Source organism: Labrus mixtus, chromosome 12 (assembly GCF_963584025.1).
Source record: "Labrus mixtus chromosome 12, fLabMix1.1, whole genome shotgun sequence".
Classification (NCBI taxonomy): Eukaryota; Metazoa; Chordata; class Actinopteri; order Labriformes; family Labridae; genus Labrus; species Labrus mixtus.
Window position 1 is genome coordinate 25900129 of NC_083623.1, and position 21500 is coordinate 25921628.

Here is a 21500-nt window from a genome sequence, read left to right on the forward strand (position 1 = left end):
CCTCATTAAGATTAATTTTCTCATCTCACCGTGGTTAAGAATAACAGTTATTGGTTTACTCGTTTTGAAGCCTTGAAGATTTCGCGACACACCTCCAACCCCCCTCCCCTCACGTTTGCACAAAGGAGTTAAGTACAAGCGGCAGACCAAATTGGCTCCTCGGCTTGAGCTGCAATCACCTGTGGCCTGCATTGTTGTGTTAGCATGCTAATGTTAGCACTCTTTAGTTAGCTTGTAGCTTCACATAGCATGTACATTGACACAGAATGAGCATGATCTAAAAACACTTTGTTGACATTTAAATAATCAGGGAGTATGTTCTTCTTCTCTCTAGTCCAGGCCTGGCCAACCCGTGGCTCCTGAGCCGCATGCGGCTCTTTGCCCGGTCTCATGCGGCTCCTCAGTTCATATCGAATTTTGTGTGTTCTTTTTTTTTTTTGCAATTCCCATCCATTCTGTTTGTGTTAAAAATTGTCCGTGCCCGTCAGTATCAGAGCATGACAGCACGTCTAATTTTGATGTAGCCTGAGACCCAATCACAAAAATGCCTGCAAACCAATCAGCTTTGAGGGAGGGAGGGCCTTATTGTTGAGTAAACAATTTGTGTGAAACAAGCCAAGTTCGCTCTGAAAATGGCACAGCACAGCAAAACGAAAATATGAAGATGAACACAGGACGTTTTTAACAGAGTGGGAGAGTTTATATTTCTTCGTTCAACGTAATGGCAAGCCATTCTGCCTTATAGGCCAGGCGTCATTAGCGCATTTCAAGGCTTCAAATCTTCAGCGTCACTTCAGCTCACTCCATGCTAACATCGACCAGGAATTTCCAAAAGGTACTGAGCTTTGCAAGCACAAGTTAAACAGTTTGAAAAATCAGGCAGAAAAGCAGACACAGTTCCAAGAAATTATGAAGCACTCAGAGATCGTAACGCTTGCATCTTATCAACTGGCTTGGAACATTGCACGAGCTAAAAAGCCATACAATGAAGGGGAGTTCATTAAAAAATGCCTCAGTGACGTGGTTGAAATCTTGTCTCCAGAAAACGACAAACTAAAACGAATGATATCAGACGTCCAACTGTCCCGCCACACTGATTATCGGACATTAACACTGAATTAGCGTATTTTCCCGCACTGCTAAAAGCAAGCAGGCAAGCCACTAGCGCCGCCCTGAAAAAGCAAACAGCCAGATATGCAACACTGGTTGAAAACCTTCACGAAAGCTTTGTGACCCGGTTCCGTGATCTACAGCTGAAATGGCCACAGATTACGTTCCTCGTCGACCCATTTAATGCAGAGACGGACTGTTTGAAAGCCCCGCTAGTCACAGACGAGGCAGCGGCCGAGTTGGAGATGATCGATCTTTGTGAGGAGGACCAACTGAAACCTGTTCTAAGGGAAGGGACCATTGAGTTCTGGAAGAGTGTGCCAATGGAAAAATACCCCAATGTCAAACGGGCTGCGCTCAAGCTACTGTCAATGTATGGGTCAACATACGTCCTGCTCTAGTCCTTGACTAAAACAGCTTTTATACACAAGGGCCGTCCCGTCCATGTTAACACAGCGCTGACAACAACACAGCCAGCGGGACTCGAGCTTCTCACTCATTGTAGACAGTCATGACTCAGAGACACATTTACAGAGGATATACTTGATCTCTGATATATTGATGTGTAAAATGTCGTACATTCTCCTTTTATGTATACTATGATGATGTTGCAGCTCTGCAGGGTTGTCGAACATATAAAAAAACCAAACATGGCTCGCTCACTAAGTATTGTCACTGTCCAGTTTTAAGACACCACGATAAAACAACCCAGGATGCCAGCTTTGATGCATCACAAGGCGACATCTAATCTCTCTCATCTTCATGGCGTCTGAAGAAAAAACAAAGTGTGAGACGTGTTCCTGTTATTGTTCTTTTCTGTCAGCTGTCGCTCAAGTGAACAAAGACGTTGATTTATTCTCTGCCATCACAAACACTCAAGCTTCTGACTGAACAGAGCTCACGACTGTCAGTTACAGAGAAAACACAGCAGCGTAGTGTGTGTGTTTCCAATTAGCCGTTTCCAGGAAGAAGAGTGAGTAATGATGGATATTTATGAGGATTGACATTTATATTCACAGCAATTGATTTTTTTGATGTTTTTTATGAAACTATCATTTTGTCTTACCTAAAACCGCATGATTTCAAAGTGGAGGCTGTTTACCTGACGTGCGTCTAATTCTGAGAACTACATAGGTCAAAGTGCACGGACTGTTTGTGCTGTGGATTTACCATAGACTGTAAATAAAGACAGAGTAACGTCACCCGTCTGTTCCTGCAGGGGGCTTTGAGGTCCCATAGTTAGTGGCCTCCATGTTGGAAATCCTGTCTCAGTCTAACTTTCAGTCAAACTAACAACAGGCTGAGAGCTGGAGCTGAGGCGGGTTTTAAACCTCCTGACAAACCGTTACATCGCAGCCACCTGTCAATCAGGTCAGCTACACGCCTTATTGTGAATAACTCTTATCCTTCATCAAATCAAAACTGATGAGTCATCAAAACCCGTACAGTGTGTGTCAATCAAGACATGAGCTAATCAGACCTATTTGTTTTTTTGAACCAGGCTGTAAACATGTTAATCTCTGCTGTAAAAACAGACTTTTTGAATGGGTGTGTATGTGACTTCCTGTGCTTCTGCAGCCAGCCTCTAGTGGACACTCGAGGAACTGCAGGACTTTGCACTTCTGCATCGGCTTCATTTTTCAACCGCTTATTTTTGCCACAAACACAGCAGTATTTACTAGGTTTCCCAGAATACATTTAGTCTTTCATAAAACTGAGCTACAGTATAAATCAACAAGACAGAAAAGGGAAATGACATCATGTTGACAACAGCCACGGCGGCAGTCACTCAGTGGTTGAGTCAGTCGTCTTCGATCCCAGCTCCTGCAGTTTCATGTCCGATGTGTCCCCGGGCAAGACACTAAACCCCAAGTTGCTCCTTCTGCTTAATACTGATGGACTCTTTACTCAGCAGCCTCTACCATCAGTGTGTGAATGTGTAGGTGTGACCTGCGGTGTAAAAGAGCTTTGAGTAGTCAGAAGACTAGAAAATAAATATACAAGCTCAAGTCCATTTACCTTTTATCTCTCCCCACGTGGGGTTAGCTGATGATGTCATCTGAGGCTGATGGGATGAAGAAGGTGATTAAACTGCGAAGGCTTGGCGGTGACGGGGAGGTGGAGTGTCGCACGTAAAGAATGAACTGGTAGAAGACAAAGCCAGCAATATGATGATAGGCTAACAATATTCTAAAAGACTAGAAAAGAACTAAACAAGCTCAAGTCCATGTATCATGCTTGAAGAAACTGTTTCAATAAGCTCTGGATCAGGTGTTGTTTATTCTGTAACCACGGTTATCTGTATCATCTCAAGATATCATAATGATCAACCTCGTGTTTAAAAATGTAAATTTGGCGATCAATGGTGGGGTCATTTGGCCATTTTGCTTAGACCACACAGGATTTAAATTGAAAATGTCTGTTCAAGAGGAAGTACACTATTAAACAATGTGACAGACGGGATTGTAACGCTATCATAAATTCCACTGAGCCAGTCTGGGAGAGATAAGATTGGGATCGGCCCTTGTCATGTCACACTGGAACAAAACTCCTGAAAACTTCCTGAAATGTTATAGGTGAGCTGCATGTGTGACTTTAGCTGAAAATGTTTCCTACAAGCCCGCTATAGCACATTTTGAAGTTGGAGTGAGAACAAAGGAGGAAATTCACCACAAGAAAGAGAGAGGGGACGACGACGTTAAAATCTCATGGTTATCGTTTTAGAAATATTGAAAAAAATGATATAATTTTTAAACCCATTTGGATTCTGAAACCTTGAACAACACCGTATGTAAATCTTGCCACCAGGGGGCTCTCAATCATAATAATCATAATCATTACAAAAGAGCACGTTGAGGTTGGCGGGGAATCATGGGAGTAATCCTCTCTGCTGCTGAAACAAACCTGAGGAAGAGAATATGTTTACCAACAAGCTAATGTATCCAATTATAATTGACATGACGTTTTAAACACAGCAGCACATACAAAGCTTTCAGTAGCAGCTCACGCTTCCCTATGTAGCAGTCTTTGACGTAACATCCGGTGTTTCCACGGCAACGATAATCATGTTGTGTTTGTGATGGAAGCTCTCTCATGGCAGCCGCCACAAAGAACACGTCTTGTTACAACTATAAAATGAAGGATTTCTCCAGCTTACATAACTGTTGGAAATATTTGAGGTAATGTAAGAACTGAACAATAAAAAGACAACATAGGTTTAGTCATTGTTAATTATTTAGATATTTAAGTGTAAAACTTGGGATAAAATTCAACATATTGTACCTTTAACTGCAAACATCGACAACATTTTCTCCCCCCAATCTCTTCTGTTGAGCTTTTAGAGGGAACTGTCCGGATCAATACTTCCTCATTGAAGGGCTTTACGTAATCTGAGCTACAGTCAAAAACCTTTAGTCCCTATTGGTCGTTAAAACATGTTCCAATAATGTTTAAAATATTCAAACCAAGTCGTTTAAATTGAATACCACTATGTAGAGAATTGACTGTTGTCTTTTTATAACAGTAAAATAATTCTGAATTAATTCATTGGACCTTTGTATTTCCAACTGAAGAGCTTTAAATGTATTTCTGAAGTAAACAGGGTAAACGATCATTTAAAAACCAGCGTATAGGAAATCAAAACTGAGTTGGGATCTCACTTGATTAAAAACTAAAAGCACGGCCATCACGGTCGTCTGTCAGAAAGGGAGAGGAGAAATGAAAGGAACATGAAATGCTCATCATGAATCAGCATGTTGATGCTTTATGATTATTGTTTGTCCTTCATCGAACCAGGATGTTCACCGAGCTACAAACAGAACAATTAGATAACCGGAGAAAGGTTTTAAATGATGGGTGGAGCAGGACTCTCATTACACTGAATGCAATCCTTTATTCTTTTACTGCTGAAGGTCACAATTAAAGACTTGACGGGTAAGATCATTCAGGAGACACAAGGAAGAGATTCATTTAGAGAACAAGGAAGTAAGTGTCACCCCTACACATTCACACATTGATGGTAGAGGCTGCTGTGTAAAGTGACCATCAGTATTAATTCATACACATTGATACGCCGCTGACGACGCAGCGCAAGAAACTTGGGGTTAAGTGTCTTGCCCTCGTTGTTGCTGCTGTCTGTTTCTAAATATGGCTTTGTCTCACACCAGTTCATTCATGCCATCATTACATGCAACCCTCCACCTCCTCGTCACCACCAAATACAGAAGTAGTCAATCGTGTCACTGATGGTCTCTGTAGTCTTTTCTTGTAGACATATCCCCTGTAGACGTGCATCTATCTAATAATCAATTCTTGTATTGTGTGCGCATAAGTAATCATATGTTACTCAGTAAACTCTATGTCTTTATAAACTTCACATAAAAGTACAGAGTGAATCAGTGTGTACTGCACATTATAGACAATAAACATAATCCACTAAGGCTAAGAAATGTACAATACACATATGCTTAACTAAAACTAAAGCACTGAGGCCAAGATGACAGCAGCTCGGCCTGCAGAGTCCCTGCTCTGAAAAGGACGAGTACAAGAAGCATATGAGGACAGCTCTACTGGAAAGTACCAAGGACAGGTCATAACAAGTGCACGACTGACGGACACATTTATGGCTGATGAAAAAAACAGATAGTGATAGATTGACACCTTCAACCACCAATAAAAATCACGCTGAAGCAACAGATGATAGAAAGGTGTTCAAAAAGGGATGTTCCTGATGATTGTGTTAGTTCTCCTGCAGGAAAACTCAAGGCTTTTTGATTCTGTAATGGATGAATAAAGGCTGATTGTTCTCAGATTTCGCTGTCTGTGGGTCCTGACTTTGAGGAACACTCTGAACACTCTGTAGACTTTGTTTCTACATAGATGATAAGTCAGATAGAAACCAAGGGTTGTAGTTATATTTAGGGTCAAAGCTTAGGCTATTTCTGGCCCAGGCCTGGGTGCGGATCCCTTCAAATTCGACACAACATCTCCTTTGCGTTAATGTTAATTTCCCTCCTCGCAGCAGCTTTAAATCCTGTGATAGTTTATAAATCTAGATGAACACAGAGAAGAGTGATTGCATCATGCCCAAACTTTCACAAGAGAAGCTTAATACCAGGACTTATGAGTCACTACTGACTGGAAGGATGAAGTTAATGATACCCATGATTTCATCATCGTCTTCAATAACATGTGTAACAGTACCGTATTGTCAAAGATACCGGGTGTGATAATATTATTAAGATTACTGTCATGATGACTGTTTACTTTGTGATGTTTATACAGTAATGGACTTGAGCTCGTATATTACTTTTCTAGTCTTCTGACAACTCAAAGCTCTTTCACACCACAGGTCACACCTACACATTCACACACTGATGGTAGAGACTGCTGAGTAAAGAGTAACTAATCCATTCATACGCAAGTGTTTTGTAGACCTGTGTTAGGGTTAGGGCTCATGTGGAGGGAACTGCGGGAATGTGGGGTCCCCGGGCGGCTGCTGCAAGCCACCGTGTCCCTGAATGTCCAAAGTGAGAGCTCAACCGCATTCTCTGCACAAAGTCATACACGTTCCTGGTGCGTGTTGGACTCCACTAGAGCTGTCCCTTGTCTCCTATTTTGTTTGAGATGACGGTTTTCAGTTTGGGGACCTCAGAGAGTCTGAAGGCAAAGCTCTAGATTTACTAGTCCTTCTACATTCCAACCCTCACCTGTGGTCATGAGCTGTGGGTAGTGACCGAAATGATAAGATTTGTGGGTACAAGCGGTCGAAACGAGGTCTTTCACTCTACACTACACAGTATGTATAACTGAGGTATGTGTGCAGAACCCGCTATACGTTTAAACTGCACAATGTCTGACAGCTTTTCAACAACCTACCAGAACAGCTCATTAAACACTTTGGTTTCCTTTGAATGTTGTTGTTCCTTTTCTCAGTACACGGAAGACATGAGTAAGAACGCAAAAGAGCCAAGAACAATACCAACATAGATGTGAGAAAACCACAGGGAAGTGGTTGAAACCTTCTCAAAATATGTTCTCTATGTTTGATATAAACTTTACTGGTCTACTTTCACATGACACAAACAGCAAACATCACAGGCTGTGCTTCATTTGAGCGCTTGTTTTATTTGGAAACAGCACATACGGTCATTGGTGAGTGCAGAAAGTAACAGGTGAGTTGCGCAGGCGGCATAGGTGACAGCTGGGGAAGTCTCGAGTCTTGGTTCCACTCGGGGGAGTAAGACGTGCAACCCTTTTTTTCCACTCTGCTCGATACTCACCTTTCAGTTCTTAGGTTGTTCAGCTCCACTCAGGAAGACTCATTTCCATTTTGCTCAAAACAAACTCTCACCTCACCTCCACACATGAAAACAAACGTGTATTGTCGGGAAATTCAAAATATTGACTCTCTCGTTCATGGAATTATGGAGGTGTGTGTGTTAAGTCACACAAGACTTCAGGGCTTCATCATTCTCGTCACAGACTGATTAAAAAAGAGCTACTCAATGTTGATATCATGTAGCCAAATCAGTGTTTGTGCTAATGTTGCTTATTAAAGAAATAATGTCCTCATTCACAAACCTACGACCTTTTAAAGAATATTCTCTGATGCTCCGCTGACACCGTTTTCAGCGCTCAGTCAGGCATCTCCATAACCTTCATTTTTGCTACCAGCATGTGTTTCTGTTTGTCTGCAGGGCCCTGCACTCACTCAACAGGCTTCGACCACGGTGAACGATTCAGTCATTTAAGAAAACATTGATGAATCTGATGGAGAAATCTTCTTAGAAAGCTTCTTTAGAAATAATAATTTGGTGAATGAGGCCCAATGTCATCAATGCATGCTAAACTTACATACCGTAAAAACTATTAAACAAGCCGTGTGTTTTTCTTCTGGATAGATGTCTTAGCTCATCTTTAGTTTTTCTGCCATGCTGTATTCCGTAGTTTTGATCTGCACATTATTTTAACATGAAAATCAGTGGCAACCTGTGGTGTTGAAAAATATCCATTAATCCATTAATATTCACAGTCTATGGTTTTAATGGAATCCATCGAACAGATTTCAACAACTTTCACAGTGGAACACAAACTTTAAATTGTTCATGACAACTTCTTAAACAAAAAAGAAAGAACAAAAAATGGATTTTAAATAACCAGTCTTGTCAGCATTAATGTGTCATCTCGACAACCTTTTACATCGCTCAGGGAAACTTGTACATAATGTTTAAATATCTGTAAATTGTTCTGTCTTTCTTCCCTTGTATGAAATGTGTGTGTCTGTGTGTGTGTGTGTGTGTGACTGGTTGATTTGTATTTTGCTGTTGCCATCATCTGCCCAGGGACAACAGATGGAAATTAGCTAGCTAGCTAAATCTGGTACAAAGCATCTCTTCTCTTCTGAGACTTTTTTGTACACTGTCCCTGATTCAAATAAACGGTTAATCTAATCTAAGAAGCAATTGAAATACAGATTGTTGGTAATGTTGGATTAAGTCTGTTAAAAATAGCTTCATTCCTGAAATCAGTAATCAACAGTTTACGAGGGAACACCCATTATGACCCTGCTGTAAATCTCACTATCAAAACAAGGACTGTAAGATAAAGATGAAAGCTCATGTGAACTGCAGCGTGCCTCCGTATGTGTTTGCAGTAACAGATGTCAGACGTCACTCACGCTTTGTCCATTAACATTTAGTTATGCTGTTTGCCTATGAAGTCGATTAAAGGAATAATGGTATCATTAGATACTATACTGAGATAGCTGTCAGTATACAGCCTTCCCCCTGAAGTCTTCTTTGTTGTTGATTTGCACACGTCCCTCACAGTGTAACGTTTCCCCAGTCATAGCGGAATGTTTAAAGAGACGAGACATGACGTTTTTTGGGCCCGATTCCCCCCTTAAGACCAAAGTCATTATGGCCCGATTATCTTGCCAGTCTCCTGTGGTGTGAGGTCTCAAAGAGTGAAAGCAGCATTTGACATAAAAATCACATCAACGCGTTCAGCCGTTTGTCCTCTTGCTCATAAAATCATCATTTAGCCACCAACTCTCAGTTTTAGTCCTTAAAATTAGCACTTTTTAGGGAGAGGTTTTCCCCTTTTCTGACTCAATGCACTTACACGCACGCACGCACGCACGCACGCACGCACGCACGCACGCACGCACGCACGCACGCACACACACACACACACACACACACACACACACACACACACACACACACACACACACACACACACACACACACACACACACACACACACACACACACACACACACACACACACACACACACACACACACACAGTCTTACTCCTTTACTTTTATATCAAACTGTAAACAATGCGTTTGGAGGAGTAAAACATTTTACACAATATCAGATTTTATATTGTGAGTTGAAGACACCGGGTTTAAATGGAAGGATAATATAGTCTCTTTTCATACCACAGACACCATTCTCTCTGTGCTGAGCTGGTCGTCTCGTTGCTCTCCACACACAGTGTAAGAACTGAACTGTTTTAATCAGTCATGATTTGTCTTCATGTTTGAGCTCTCTCTCATTTTGAAAATCGTTTAATCTTTTAAGTGCGTGCCAGGCCTTATTTGTGTCTTTAGAGTTTGGGAGTGGTTTGAAGATTTGATTGTTGAGTATGATAAAACATTAAATCCTTGGTCACCTCTCATCTGCAGCTCTTTGAAGTTCAGTTACTCTGTCACATTTATCTGATCACAACACACCTAAAACGCTCCTCCAACCGTGAATCGTGAACTTTTAGTCGGAACATGTTTGCTTTCAGTTTGTGCCATGACGAGTTGAAATGCTTCATCACCTCAGCTCTACGAGGTGGGTGGAGGGAGACCCCCGTGAACCACCCAGCCGTTTTCCATGCTGACATTTTATTCAAAAAGAAAACCCCACCTCATAGAAACTGAAGTCAAAGCTGAGTTATTAATCATCCACCATATATATTTAGACGTGCTGTCACGGGCAGCGTGAAGTGGAAAGAGGAAGACGCAGCGGCCGTAAATAAACAGAAGTCTCACGAGGATTTGGAAAGAATTGAATAATTAATCAAATTGATTCGACAACTGTCACGTTTGGGACTTTTTTTTTTTAATATGTGGACATTTAAAAAACATTTCTCAACCTATTCAACAAGACAATGTGAAAAAGAAACTTTCCAAAAGGTCAAGAGGGTTTAAGAGGGAGCTGGTAGTTTTAGACTTGTGAATATTTAAAAGTGAATTCATGCTGACTACATATCGAGAGAAAATGAAAATATCCAACAAGTCAAAGTGAAGCATCGCGTGTCCTTCTCCCTCATCTGTGTCTACTCCTCTCCTTATCCTTGGACTTCTTTGACTCGCGGCTGCGGCTCCTGTCCTTGCGACTGTGGCTTTTGTCCCGGCCATCTTTTCCATGTTTGTCCCGCGACTTGCCGTGTTTGTGGTCCCTGTCCCTGGAGCGGGATCTTGAGCGAGAGCGAGACCGCTGGCGTCCCATCTTTCTTTCTCGCGAGTTATCCTCACCGTCCTGGAAGTGTGAAATAAAAACAAGTAAGAATGAGAGACATGAAGACTCTTTGTAGTGAAAAGAAATCTGTAAAGAGAGTAAAAAGATTGTTAAATAATTAAACTAATAAATAGTCATAGGTGGAGTCAGCTTGAATTTCTTTTCTTCTTCTTTTTTAAATACTTATTTTGGGGCTTTTTGTGCCTTTAATGGAGAGACAGGACAGTGGCTACAGTTAGAAATCAGGGAGAGGAAAAAGGAGCCACAGGCTGGATTCGAACCTTAGCTGCCTGCTTGGAAGACTATAGCCTCCATACATGGGGCACACGCACTAACCACTGCACCACTAGCTTTATTTTCTGTTGCAGTTTGTAAACATAACATTCAAACTGGACCCCTCCTCCTGGACTCATTGCCATCAGACGCTCACCCTCACTGCAGTGTAGACGTTAACTGCTTGTACCTACACCGCACGCTAGCACAAGCTAACCGCCGGTGTTTGTCACCTGCCTGTCCAACAGAAAGCAGAACAACTCCATGTCTGTGGGTAAAAGCCAACACAAGGTTCACCCTCGTTTTGGAACGAGCTTCATCCCTAAACTGACCTGCTGCGCTGTCATTGGCTGGAGGAAACACATCAGCTCCCCACCCAGAAAGATCTCGAGTCAACCAGAACAGATCCAGTCAGAGGACAGAGTCTCTGCAGACAGTCACCACACCACATGTATGGAGACCCATCAGTGATTGTTGAGCAGCTTTACTTTAGTTTAAGTCCATACTTTATCTTTAAACTTCTACACAGTCAGAGGAGTGTTGGTCTTGACTCAGTATGAAAGGATTTATTTCTTCACTGCTACTTAAAAGTTTACCTAAATTACGTGTTTGAAACTAAAATTGACCTCTAAATCATTTTAATTTGTCTCTTTTGGATCCTACACTTTCACATGTGAGCAATCTTAAAGCGGACGGACTTATTTAAATCACAGAATTAGCCGTTATCATTTATTGTAAACTGACGTTTCCCTCATTAGTGCATTGAGGGTCGGTGAACAATGTGAAAGAAATGACTCAGTGACACCTAATTGTGGTTTTCAGCCTCGCAGCTGTCAAAGTGTGTTGAGATTTTATTCTTTGAACTCACAGCCCTTTCAGTGTTCTCGTACATTTCTCCGTCTCCCAGCAGTTCTTGTCTTAAAATCTTTTTTTTCATTTATTTTTCGTTTCCCTTTTCTCTTTGCAGACAACATGCTGAAGTAAAATAAAACAGCTTTCTTCAGGATTTAAGTCTGTGATCACACCTGCATCAGAATCAAAGTTTAACAAAGCTGTGTAAAAAAACCCACAATGTGCCGACACTTCCTTATCTGATGGAAAGTTTGGTCACAACGTTGACTGGCTGTTGGATTAAGAAGTGATTTTAAATTACCTGGAGGTGTGAATGTGAGTGTTCCTGTCTATGTGTCAGCCATCTTTAAGACTGGTGGCCCGTCTTACGGCTTTAGGGACTCACAACAAGTCAAATTCTTAAGGCAGGGTTGGTAATTTCCTCCAGATCCACTTTTTGTTGTGGATCTGTTGGTTGGTTGAAATTGTCTTTAGGTCCATTGTAAATCCAACATCTGTATCAGTTTGTAAGTCTATAAAAACTTCGACCAATGTCTGCCACGAGGTACCAATCTGATGAACCAATCACACACCTCCCTGTCTGTGCTCACTCTCTACCTCTTGTGTTCACTAACCCACACTCAAAGAGCGTCACTGATGACAGAGTTTATACTGTGAGTTTACTTACTGCTGAATGAGACATGGATGACGTAGTTTCTACACAATGTAAACGATGAGCTGAGGTCCATTTCTGGAGCAGCGGCGCTCGAGCTCGAAGTGATGGGCGTGGCTTTAGAGGGAGCACTGAGGGAATGCTACTTTCAACATCATGCTAGTTATCTAAAATTACCAACCCTACCTTTAACCAACATCCCAGGATATAAGCAAAAGTCAAACTAATGTGTGTTTCTACCCTTTCTGTTTATACTTGATGCTTTCACCACTGGAGAGACACTAGTTCTTCACATGACAGAGATTTTTAAAAGCAAACTAAAGACCTACCTTTTTAGCAGAGCTTTTAACTGAATCTCATTTCATCTACATTTTACATTTTGAACCTCCTGTGTTTCCTCATTTAGAATAAATGATAGCGTTTCCTCAGTACCTCTTCTTATCTAGTTATTTTTACCTTAGTTTTTGGATTGTGGGATAGTTGTGGGGGAGGGAGTCATGTTGTTGCTGTTTGATTTATGCTGATGTAAAGCACTTTGTGATACTTTTGTTGTATGAAAAGTGCTATACAAATAAAGTTTGATAAAGTTTGATTGATTGATGACAAGAAACTGATACGACAATGCGGAGGAGGAAACACCTCACAGATAGACCCCCTGGTATTATCACTGTGACCAACCTGTGTTGATGGCGTTGATTTGATGTGATGGACACAGCTTCCTCGGGTTTGCATTATTTTTTGCACTATTGCATTTATTGTTTCATTTTCTATCGGTTAATCACATCTTAGATATTGTTGAGACATACAGGTAAGAAAAAATAAAAAGCTGTTTCCATTCCTACAGTTTATAAATCCATGCGCATGGATTTTCAAACCGTTGGAACAGTTTCATAACCCCACAGATTGCAAATCGTGCTCGCACAAACCCGTGAGCACGATTTCCTAAACTGCATCCAAAAAACTTCGGGCATGGATTTAATCTTGCACCTGGATGTGTTAGCTGTGCGATTGGATTTGAAAACGGTGGGAATGGATTTACTTACGGCTTTTTATTTTTGTCTTACCGCCGTCTAGCATGGTTCTGTGGTTGTCTGAGATCAAACTTTGAGACATTTGTCTTTAGAAGTGACTCTTACACATTTGAGAGCGTGTTTTTATCTCTTATGTGATTTACCTTCATTATTATACCTTCATTACTGATTGACACATTTCATGACAACAAGGAAACTGTGACTATCAAAGGTCAATGAATCCAGCCTTGACTGAAGACTTAGCACATGTCTGACAGACAGCCTTTGCTTGTAAACAAAAAAAGCCTTTGGTCCAGATACAAGTGGCAGCGTGACCAACACCTACAGGAACCACAGAGAACATGAGTCCTTCTCAAACATGAGAGACGCAACATTTCTGGTGTCAAGTGCTTCTGTGTAGAACAGCATTTGTCCCAGTTATGGAAACTCAGTGTCACATGTTCTCCTCCTTTTCAACCAGTTTAAATTCATCTCAGAGCTCCACAAAACATGTCTGTGAAGTTCAGGAGAAGGCACCAAGAGACTGCTTCTGTATGTCTCATGTTAAATTTTTTCCTCTTCTTCCTTATTTGTCAGTGAAACGTACAACATGTTGGCGATAAGAGTTGAACTGAACCTATGAACTGGTATGACTAATAAAATACTGAGGCACGCGCCGTCATTACCGTGAGCAGTCACCACAACATGCTGCACGCTACACGATGCATGTGAAAATTCACGACCATTCATTTTGCATTTAAAAGCTGTGCCGGGAAACAAAGCGACGCTGACGAGGCTGGTGGCCATCTTTGAATTTACAGCAAACGGTGGTGTACTGATCAGGTCAATAAACCATGTGGAGTGCTGGACGGATTGAAAGACTCCTCAATTAAAGTTAACTAGTGACCAGCCGAGGTGTGCAGCATGAATCGAGGGATGAGGGTCAGTACATCACAACTTTCACAGTAGGCCGAGAGCTGCAAGTTTTAGACACAATGTAGAAATCGTCATTCAGGAAGACGCGTGGAGACCTCCAAAATCAGACTGTGTCAGTGCACCTATATTCCAGCTTTTACGGTAAGCATTTAGAGAGTGTGGTGTGACAGATGTGTGCAGGTCTGTGAAGATAGAGTACCTTGTGCTTCTTGGACTTCCTGTTGTCACTCTCTGAATGATGGTGGTGCCTCTTTTCTTTGTGTTTCTTATCAGAGTGTCTATGACTGGTCGCCTCCTCTTCCTCCTCCTCCTCAATCAGAAGGTCATACTTGGAACTGTTGGGACAGTTATGGAAATCTCCAGAGATGAGAAAGTTATGATACTTTTGGCAAGTCAAACAAAGAAAACAAAGAAACCTGAAATGGCCACAACAGATCTAAACCCCACAGACTGACATGTTGTGACATGAAGTAGAAAAACAGGAACATTAAAACACAAGGATACTCTTGTTTGGGCTTCACTTGATCTTTGAGAGTGAGTTTAGAGCGGGTTTCCACATCCTTTTCGTAGGCTTTGAAGTCATCTTTAGTGTACTTTCCACCTGAGAGAAGAAGTCATAAGTAACAGTGAGAGAGTGACCTTGAGGGAAAGGGAACACAAGAACTAGATAGTCAAAATAGGTGGCCACAGGTGTGAACTGTTCACACTCCAGAACAAAGAGGGAAATACGCAAAGCATGAAAACCACACAAAGGCGAGTACCTTTCCCTTTCCATTTGATCTTTGACACCGACTGACTGAAGTCTACATGAATGCGGCGGTCATCAATGAGCACGTTGTCCATTTTGAAGTACGCCTTCTCACAATCTTCTTGCTGTGGAGTCAGAAAGAAGAAGAAAGGAGGTAAGATGTGACGTGAAAAAACAACGCAAAAGAAGCAGCAGAGTCCGCTGTAAGACGTTATAATGAGAATATTTGCCTTTCTATCAATGCTACATGTAGTCCAACAGAATCACAATATAACAAAAGAGTGGAGAAGAACATCCTGGAGAACAGGAAACATGAAGCAGCAGTTTAAATACATGCACAGAGATCATAGTGGTTGCGTGCAGACAGTCTATGCACTGTGCAGCAGTCACAGTATATAAACGTCACTCCCCCCTCCCATTGGCTCGAGGGGAATTCTCCTGATTAAATCCTGATGTGTTCTCACATCAGCTCACTCTGAGTTTCTGCGGAAAAAATACCAGGGGTCTGGCAGGAGAAACTCCGGGTGAAGTCGTTCACATGTACAGCTCCTACTGCAAATATCAGGAGTTTTTCAGGAGTGTCCAGCAAGTGTACATAGCGAGAGAGAACCGGTGATACAGATGATAAAAACAACAAAGACAAAAACACAGGAAAATAAGTCAAAGAGAATGTAAGACTACAGCTAAAAACAGTTACACTCACGGTAAATGGACTTGAGCTTGTATATTTATTTTCTAGTCTTCTGACTACTCAAAGCTCTTTTACACCGCAGGTCACACCTACACATTCACACACTGATGGTAGAGGCTGCTGAGTAAAGAGTCTATTAGTATGAACTAATCCATTCACAACCCTTGGAGGAAGCAGCAGGAGCAGCTTGGGGTTAAGTGTGTTGCCAAAGGACACATCGGACATGTGGCTGCAGGAGCTGGGGATCGTACCCTCGACCTTCTGGTTGAGAGACGTCCAACTCTACCAACTGAGTCACAGCTGCCCTGAGTGACCGCCACTCACAAGCACAGGACTTTGTAATCACGTTTTTAAATTGACCCATGGTGATCACTGTATTGAGTTGTAATGGGTTTTCTAAGGTGTTTCCAGGCGTGTGCAGCAAAAAAAGGTAAAGGATGCAACTCAGAGTTAGTGGTCACTCGTGGAACCTCCAACATAAGCCGGTCCCTTGATCGAGTCTGATAATGATTATCAGGCCAGTTTAATAAAGAAGTGAAATATGCTGGTAAATTACCAGCAAGTGCTTCACAAATAAAAAGTAGCCAATGTAATGTGTAAAGATCGAGGAGATCGTTGGTCGTTGGTCCAAGTGCGATGTGCCCAGCTCAATCACTACCCGTCTGCATTTTTTTCCAATTGGCGTAGGTCGGCGCGGTTGGTTAGAGGAATCTCTCTGATTGGCTGTTAAGGGCCGCGGAGCAAAAGGGGAGAGCGCATTGCTAGGTGACCGAAACAATAGTCGGGAAAAAAGCTTGCAAAAGTAGCTTCTGCCACAGCACTATGTGGGCCTAAGTGTCCATTATTGAGAAAAAAGCCTCGACTTTTCTTCTTCTGCTGTGGAGGGGGAGACAAGTAGCACAGAAAAAGAGGGTGTGTGTTCATTAAATCATCGGAGCACGATAGGATGTGGGAGAGTTTAGGCTCGTCCAGGAGATGCCGTGCTAAAAGGACCTAAGAGCACGACACACATTACTGCTGCATTTTAAACACACCTGGTACAACCAAACTGTTGGAAATATCTTTCAAAACAAGAGCTTTTCTTGTCGATGTCCCGGGATGTCTTTAAACTAGAGCTCAGGAGTTTGTTGTGAGCTCTTATTGGACGCGCTTTTGTTGATATTGTGATTCTGTTGAACTACACATAGCATTGATATAAAGGCAAATATTCTCATCATAGCGTCGTACAGCGGACTCTGTTCCTCCGTCCACTACTTCCGTGTCTTACATCAGGAGACCCCCCCGCCCCCCCCTCCCATCTGACAGGGACAGTCTGAGCAGTCCTTCTGAAATTATCTACATATTTTTCCGGAGTGCTTTTGTAACAAGTAAAGTGTAACTTCAAACTCACCTTTTCAAACTCAATGAACGCGTAACAGAGGGAATCTCCACTTTTCCAGTCTCGGATTATTTCACAGCTGAATAAAACAAAAACAATTTCATTAAAGAGTACAAAGCTGTTAGAGTCATTTATACATGAGAGAGTAGAAGTTATTCTTTGTGTTCTGCAGTGTTATATCTGCTAAGGCCCGTGTAGCATTGGTATAAAGTTTTGTATATTTTTTAAATCTGTACTGACAAGATCAGTCACCTTTTAATCAGCCCAAACCGAGAAAAAATAATTTCCAGGTCCTCGTCTGTGGTCACAGGGTTCAGTTTGCACACGAACAGAACGTTCTCTGGAGGCCTCATGTCTGCGTCAGGAAGGTCGCCCACCTCAAGGAAAGAAGAAATGACAGAGGAGCTTATAAATGTCTGCATCACTGAAATCATTTGATGACAGAGATCGGTTTTCTTCTCACCATCTCCAGCAGGATGGCCTGAGTCTTGGCCTCCTTCTCCTTCAACCTCTCCTCCAACTCCTCGGCTGCTTTCCCGTCGGTATCGTCAATGACTTCATCCGCTCCAATTCGACCACTCTGCAAACACACAACAGAACCTGCTGTAGCTCTTTTGGCAGTCCGTACCGTTCCTACGTGTTTTATACATTTGTTAGTTGTTTAAGTTGCCTGATGAGGCCTGATGAATACTTTATATTTTTCATATTAAAACATTTTGACTCTCAAGTCGGGATGTAAAAACACCTCAATCGAGCTTTCCTTTATGAATGAACAGCAGCTTTTCACTCACATCTAGTTGCTCTTTGGTGGGTTCCGGTGATCGATCAGGCACCGGCAAGTCAGGAGGGTCATCAAAAGGGTCTTCGAGGACGACCGTGTGGTTTATTCTGCAGCAAAAATAACGCTCATTTGATTATGGTAGGATTTTTGTCCTTTGATTTTTTTTTTTTCAAATTTGAAGCATTTTGAGACACTCGGGCTCTTTTTGAAGTATGAAGCATCAGTTCACCTGATATCCTGAAATGGGATGAAGTCCTTGTCCACAAAGGTCTCGTTTATTTTGGCCAAGACGTCCATGCCTTCGGTCACTTCCCCAAACACAGTATGGACCCCGTCCAAATAGTCCAAGTTCTCGCCTGTGGTGATGAGGAACTGGGGACAAGATTGAGCACATCATGTAACACATCCTGCGGGGAACAGATGATCTGAAAATATATTTTAGTTATGCTTCAAGTATTTATACGAGTTGATACGACATCTACGATATCTCTGATTTCTGTGCCATTGTGAAGTTTACATGTTTTAAGTATCATAATCTCCCGTCTGGACCTCTGTAATGGAGTCCTGTCTTGGGTCACCAACAAAGCCCCAGACAGGCTCCAGTATGTCCAAAAGTCTGCTGACAGTGTCCTCACCCTCACCAAGCCGTGGCAGCACGTCACCCCAACCCTCACTGCCGATTTCCACATAGTCCGAGAGCGTGATCACAGCCATGAGCAGCTTTACACACGGGTTCACAAGATCACATGAGAACAACAAGATCACGTGGGAATAATGAGAAATACGAACAAGCAAAATGTTGCTTTGTCTTTCTGAGGTTGATTTGTTGTTCATTCAGTGCCTGTTTTGATGTAATGATGACATTCGGCGGCTGTGGCTCAGTTGGTAGAGTCGTCGCCTTAACCCCACATTGCTCCCGCTACTTCAGTGGCGGTGTATGAATGGATTAGTGTTGTACTTACTCTCTGATGTACGTCGCTTTGGATAAAAGCGTCTGCTAAGTGAATTGTAACATTGTAACATTCGGGGTGGTTCTATTATCATCAAAAATCGAAAATAGACTCAGAGCATATTTGAAATGGAGCAGAGCGTAGTGGCGCTGCTGGTACACTCCGGAGAGAGACTGCGGCCCCTTCCTGTGGACTTTGTTATCCACCTCCACTGACTCCCAAGAAGATCCTGAATCAAATACTAAATAGTCCTCCTCACTTATGTCCTCTCTCTGCGACCTCCTACACCCACACACCATGCCCTGAAACCTCTGATACTCGGACCCTGGCCTGCAGTCCACACCACGTCAAAGACATCCGCAATACCCATCCTTGGACTTGTTTAAAAGACTTCTCAAACACCATCTGTTCACCACAGCCGACAACCTCCCTTAACTCTGCATCTCCATTGCTCTCCCGTCTTTTACTACCTGTCTCCCATCATGTAAAACAGTCAATCACACATTTAATGCCTATTTCTGCAGAAGCTTATTTCACCTGGGAACCGTGCTGATCGTTTCCATTATTCACCATTGACACCGTCCCCATCTTCCTGTGTTTGATGCGTGGTACTTTCTCTCGATCAAAATAGCGTGCTTGGTCCCCATAGAGTTTGCTGATTGAACAAACAGAGGAGAGAACATTTTTCAGAGTTCAACATGTGGTTTAAAAAAACAAAGACATGTCAACAGCTGCTTTGTGATGTGTGTGACTGACCTATAGACAGATTCTCCTCCTCTTCCGGTCCCAGTAGGATCTCCAGTCTGCATGATGAAGTCTCTCTGATTGGAAGAGAAATAATAAATAACAAAATATATAACAGTGTAAAAATGTCCAACAGCCTTTAAAGGTCACATATTGTGCAAAATACACTTCACCATGTTTTTCTAACACTAGTATGAGTCCCTAGTCTGTCTACAAATCCCCCAATGATGAGAAAAGCCCTAACAGGCCGAGATATTCCCTTTAAGACATCACAAAGGGCAGTAGCCTGTTCTGAGCAGGGCTGAAATAGAGGGGTTTATAGACATGATCAAATACAGGATCAGAGTGGATTTAGAACAAGAAACTTCACACGCGTGTTTTGAGGAGCTCTGAGACTTATTTAAACTGGTTGAAGAGGAGGTGGATATGTGACCTTTAAATGCTTGGACAGATTTAGAAAGACACAAAGACAATGAACCATAATATTTCATGATGATTTTTGTCACAATACTTATTCTACTTACGGAGGTGCTAAATGAATCAGATGGAAATAATTCCAAACTGTCACTCAAAGTATAATGAATTCAAGAACTAAGAGATGTAACTTAATGTAAATAAAGAATATTGGTTTTAGGAGGCTTTAATTATTGCTACAGGTCTGTGATATGGAGCTCAGAAAGAGAGCTAATTTAGATGAATTACTGTGAAACTAACAATGAGTAAGGTCTTTGGCCTGCTTGTTTGTTAGGTGTCTTGAGAAAACATGTTGTGATTTGGCTTTATACAAATAAAGATTGATTGATTTTAGTGGAAAGTTTTATGGTAAGTCATAAACACGCTCTTTTTCTGTGATTATAGCGCCCTCTTCAGGAGAGTCAGAGTGCACCATGGTTTAAAAACACATGTTAAATGAATGAATAGGTTTGTTACAGAGGTTTACATGAAGTCTCACCTGAACATTGTGGATGAGGCAGTAGTTGTAATGCTTTATTTTGCATAACTTTAGGAAGTTGAGACAAGCTGTATAAGAAAGAAAGCACAGAGGTTAAAGGTCAATCCACAGACATTACACTTGCACTGTGTCTATAAAGCCCTGATATAAGTGACGAGACTTAACAAGGGAATCAAATATATATTATTTTTATTTATATTATTCAGTGTTGTAGCATGTGAATAAATGTTGGCTAACAGTCTTAGCTAGCACCTAATCGTTCTGTGATTCATCATGTAAACAGCTAACTTCTACAGCGACAGGTGAATTAAATTAGACGACGTTCAGCCGATCAAGCTCTAACTTCTTACTTTTCGGTCGTTCATCTGTAAACAAATCAATAACAATATCGCCCAGCGTAGTTTCAAGGAGCACCGCCATGCTGACGTCTGCGAGCTTCCTCTTCTTCTTCTTCTTTGGTGTTTAATGGCGGTAGGCAAACAACGAATTGGCGCATTACCGCCATCTATTGGTATTGAGTGTGGATCGCGAACTATATCATAATTTTGAAAAGAAAAACAAGCTCGTACTTCTGAGAGTGAATGATAATATGTTCTGTTATTTCCGTTTGTTGACAAAGGAGAGGGGCCTGATTGCTGAGGGCTCTGCCTCCCATAGTACATTTAAGACTGTAGGTACCACGAAAAGTATGAAGGACAAAAAATGACTAAAGTATAGATAAATGAATAAATAAATAAATGTTGGGAGAAATACATACAATAATGTATAAATAAATGAATAATTAAATAAATGCATCAATAAATATATTAATATATATATATATATAAATGCAACAATTCATATAAAAATTAATATATAAATAAATATATTCATATATTTATTTATATATTTCTGTGTCCATGTTG

At 41.6% G+C, this 21500-nt stretch overlaps 1 protein-coding gene and 1 long non-coding RNA gene across 2 annotated transcripts in view; one reads left to right on the forward strand and one right to left on the reverse strand.

Moving 5' to 3' along the window:
* Positions 1-1520: 1520 nt before the first annotated feature.
* Positions 1521-21500, forward strand: part of LOC132984533 (uncharacterized) — a 301578-nt gene continuing 281598 nt past the window's right edge. Inside the window, exon 1 of the long non-coding RNA XR_009674950.1 lies at positions 1521-1545. This is a non-coding gene — a long non-coding RNA (uncharacterized LOC132984533). The remainder of the gene's footprint in view (positions 1546-21500) is intronic.
* ppil4 (peptidylprolyl isomerase (cyclophilin)-like 4) lies at positions 10208-21070 on the reverse strand. Its single transcript, XM_061051353.1, has 13 exons — positions 20946-21070; positions 20596-20663; positions 19656-19720; positions 19437-19554; positions 18179-18321; positions 17960-18056; positions 17632-17748; positions 17421-17545; positions 17181-17247; positions 15113-15224; positions 14856-14952; positions 14551-14686; positions 10208-10649 (listed from the first exon to the last, which is right to left on the reverse strand). Exons 1-13 carry the CDS (start codon positions 21013-21015, stop codon positions 10437-10439), a joined length of 1428 nt encoding a protein of 475 aa, XP_060907336.1. The 5' UTR covers positions 21016-21070; the 3' UTR covers positions 10208-10436.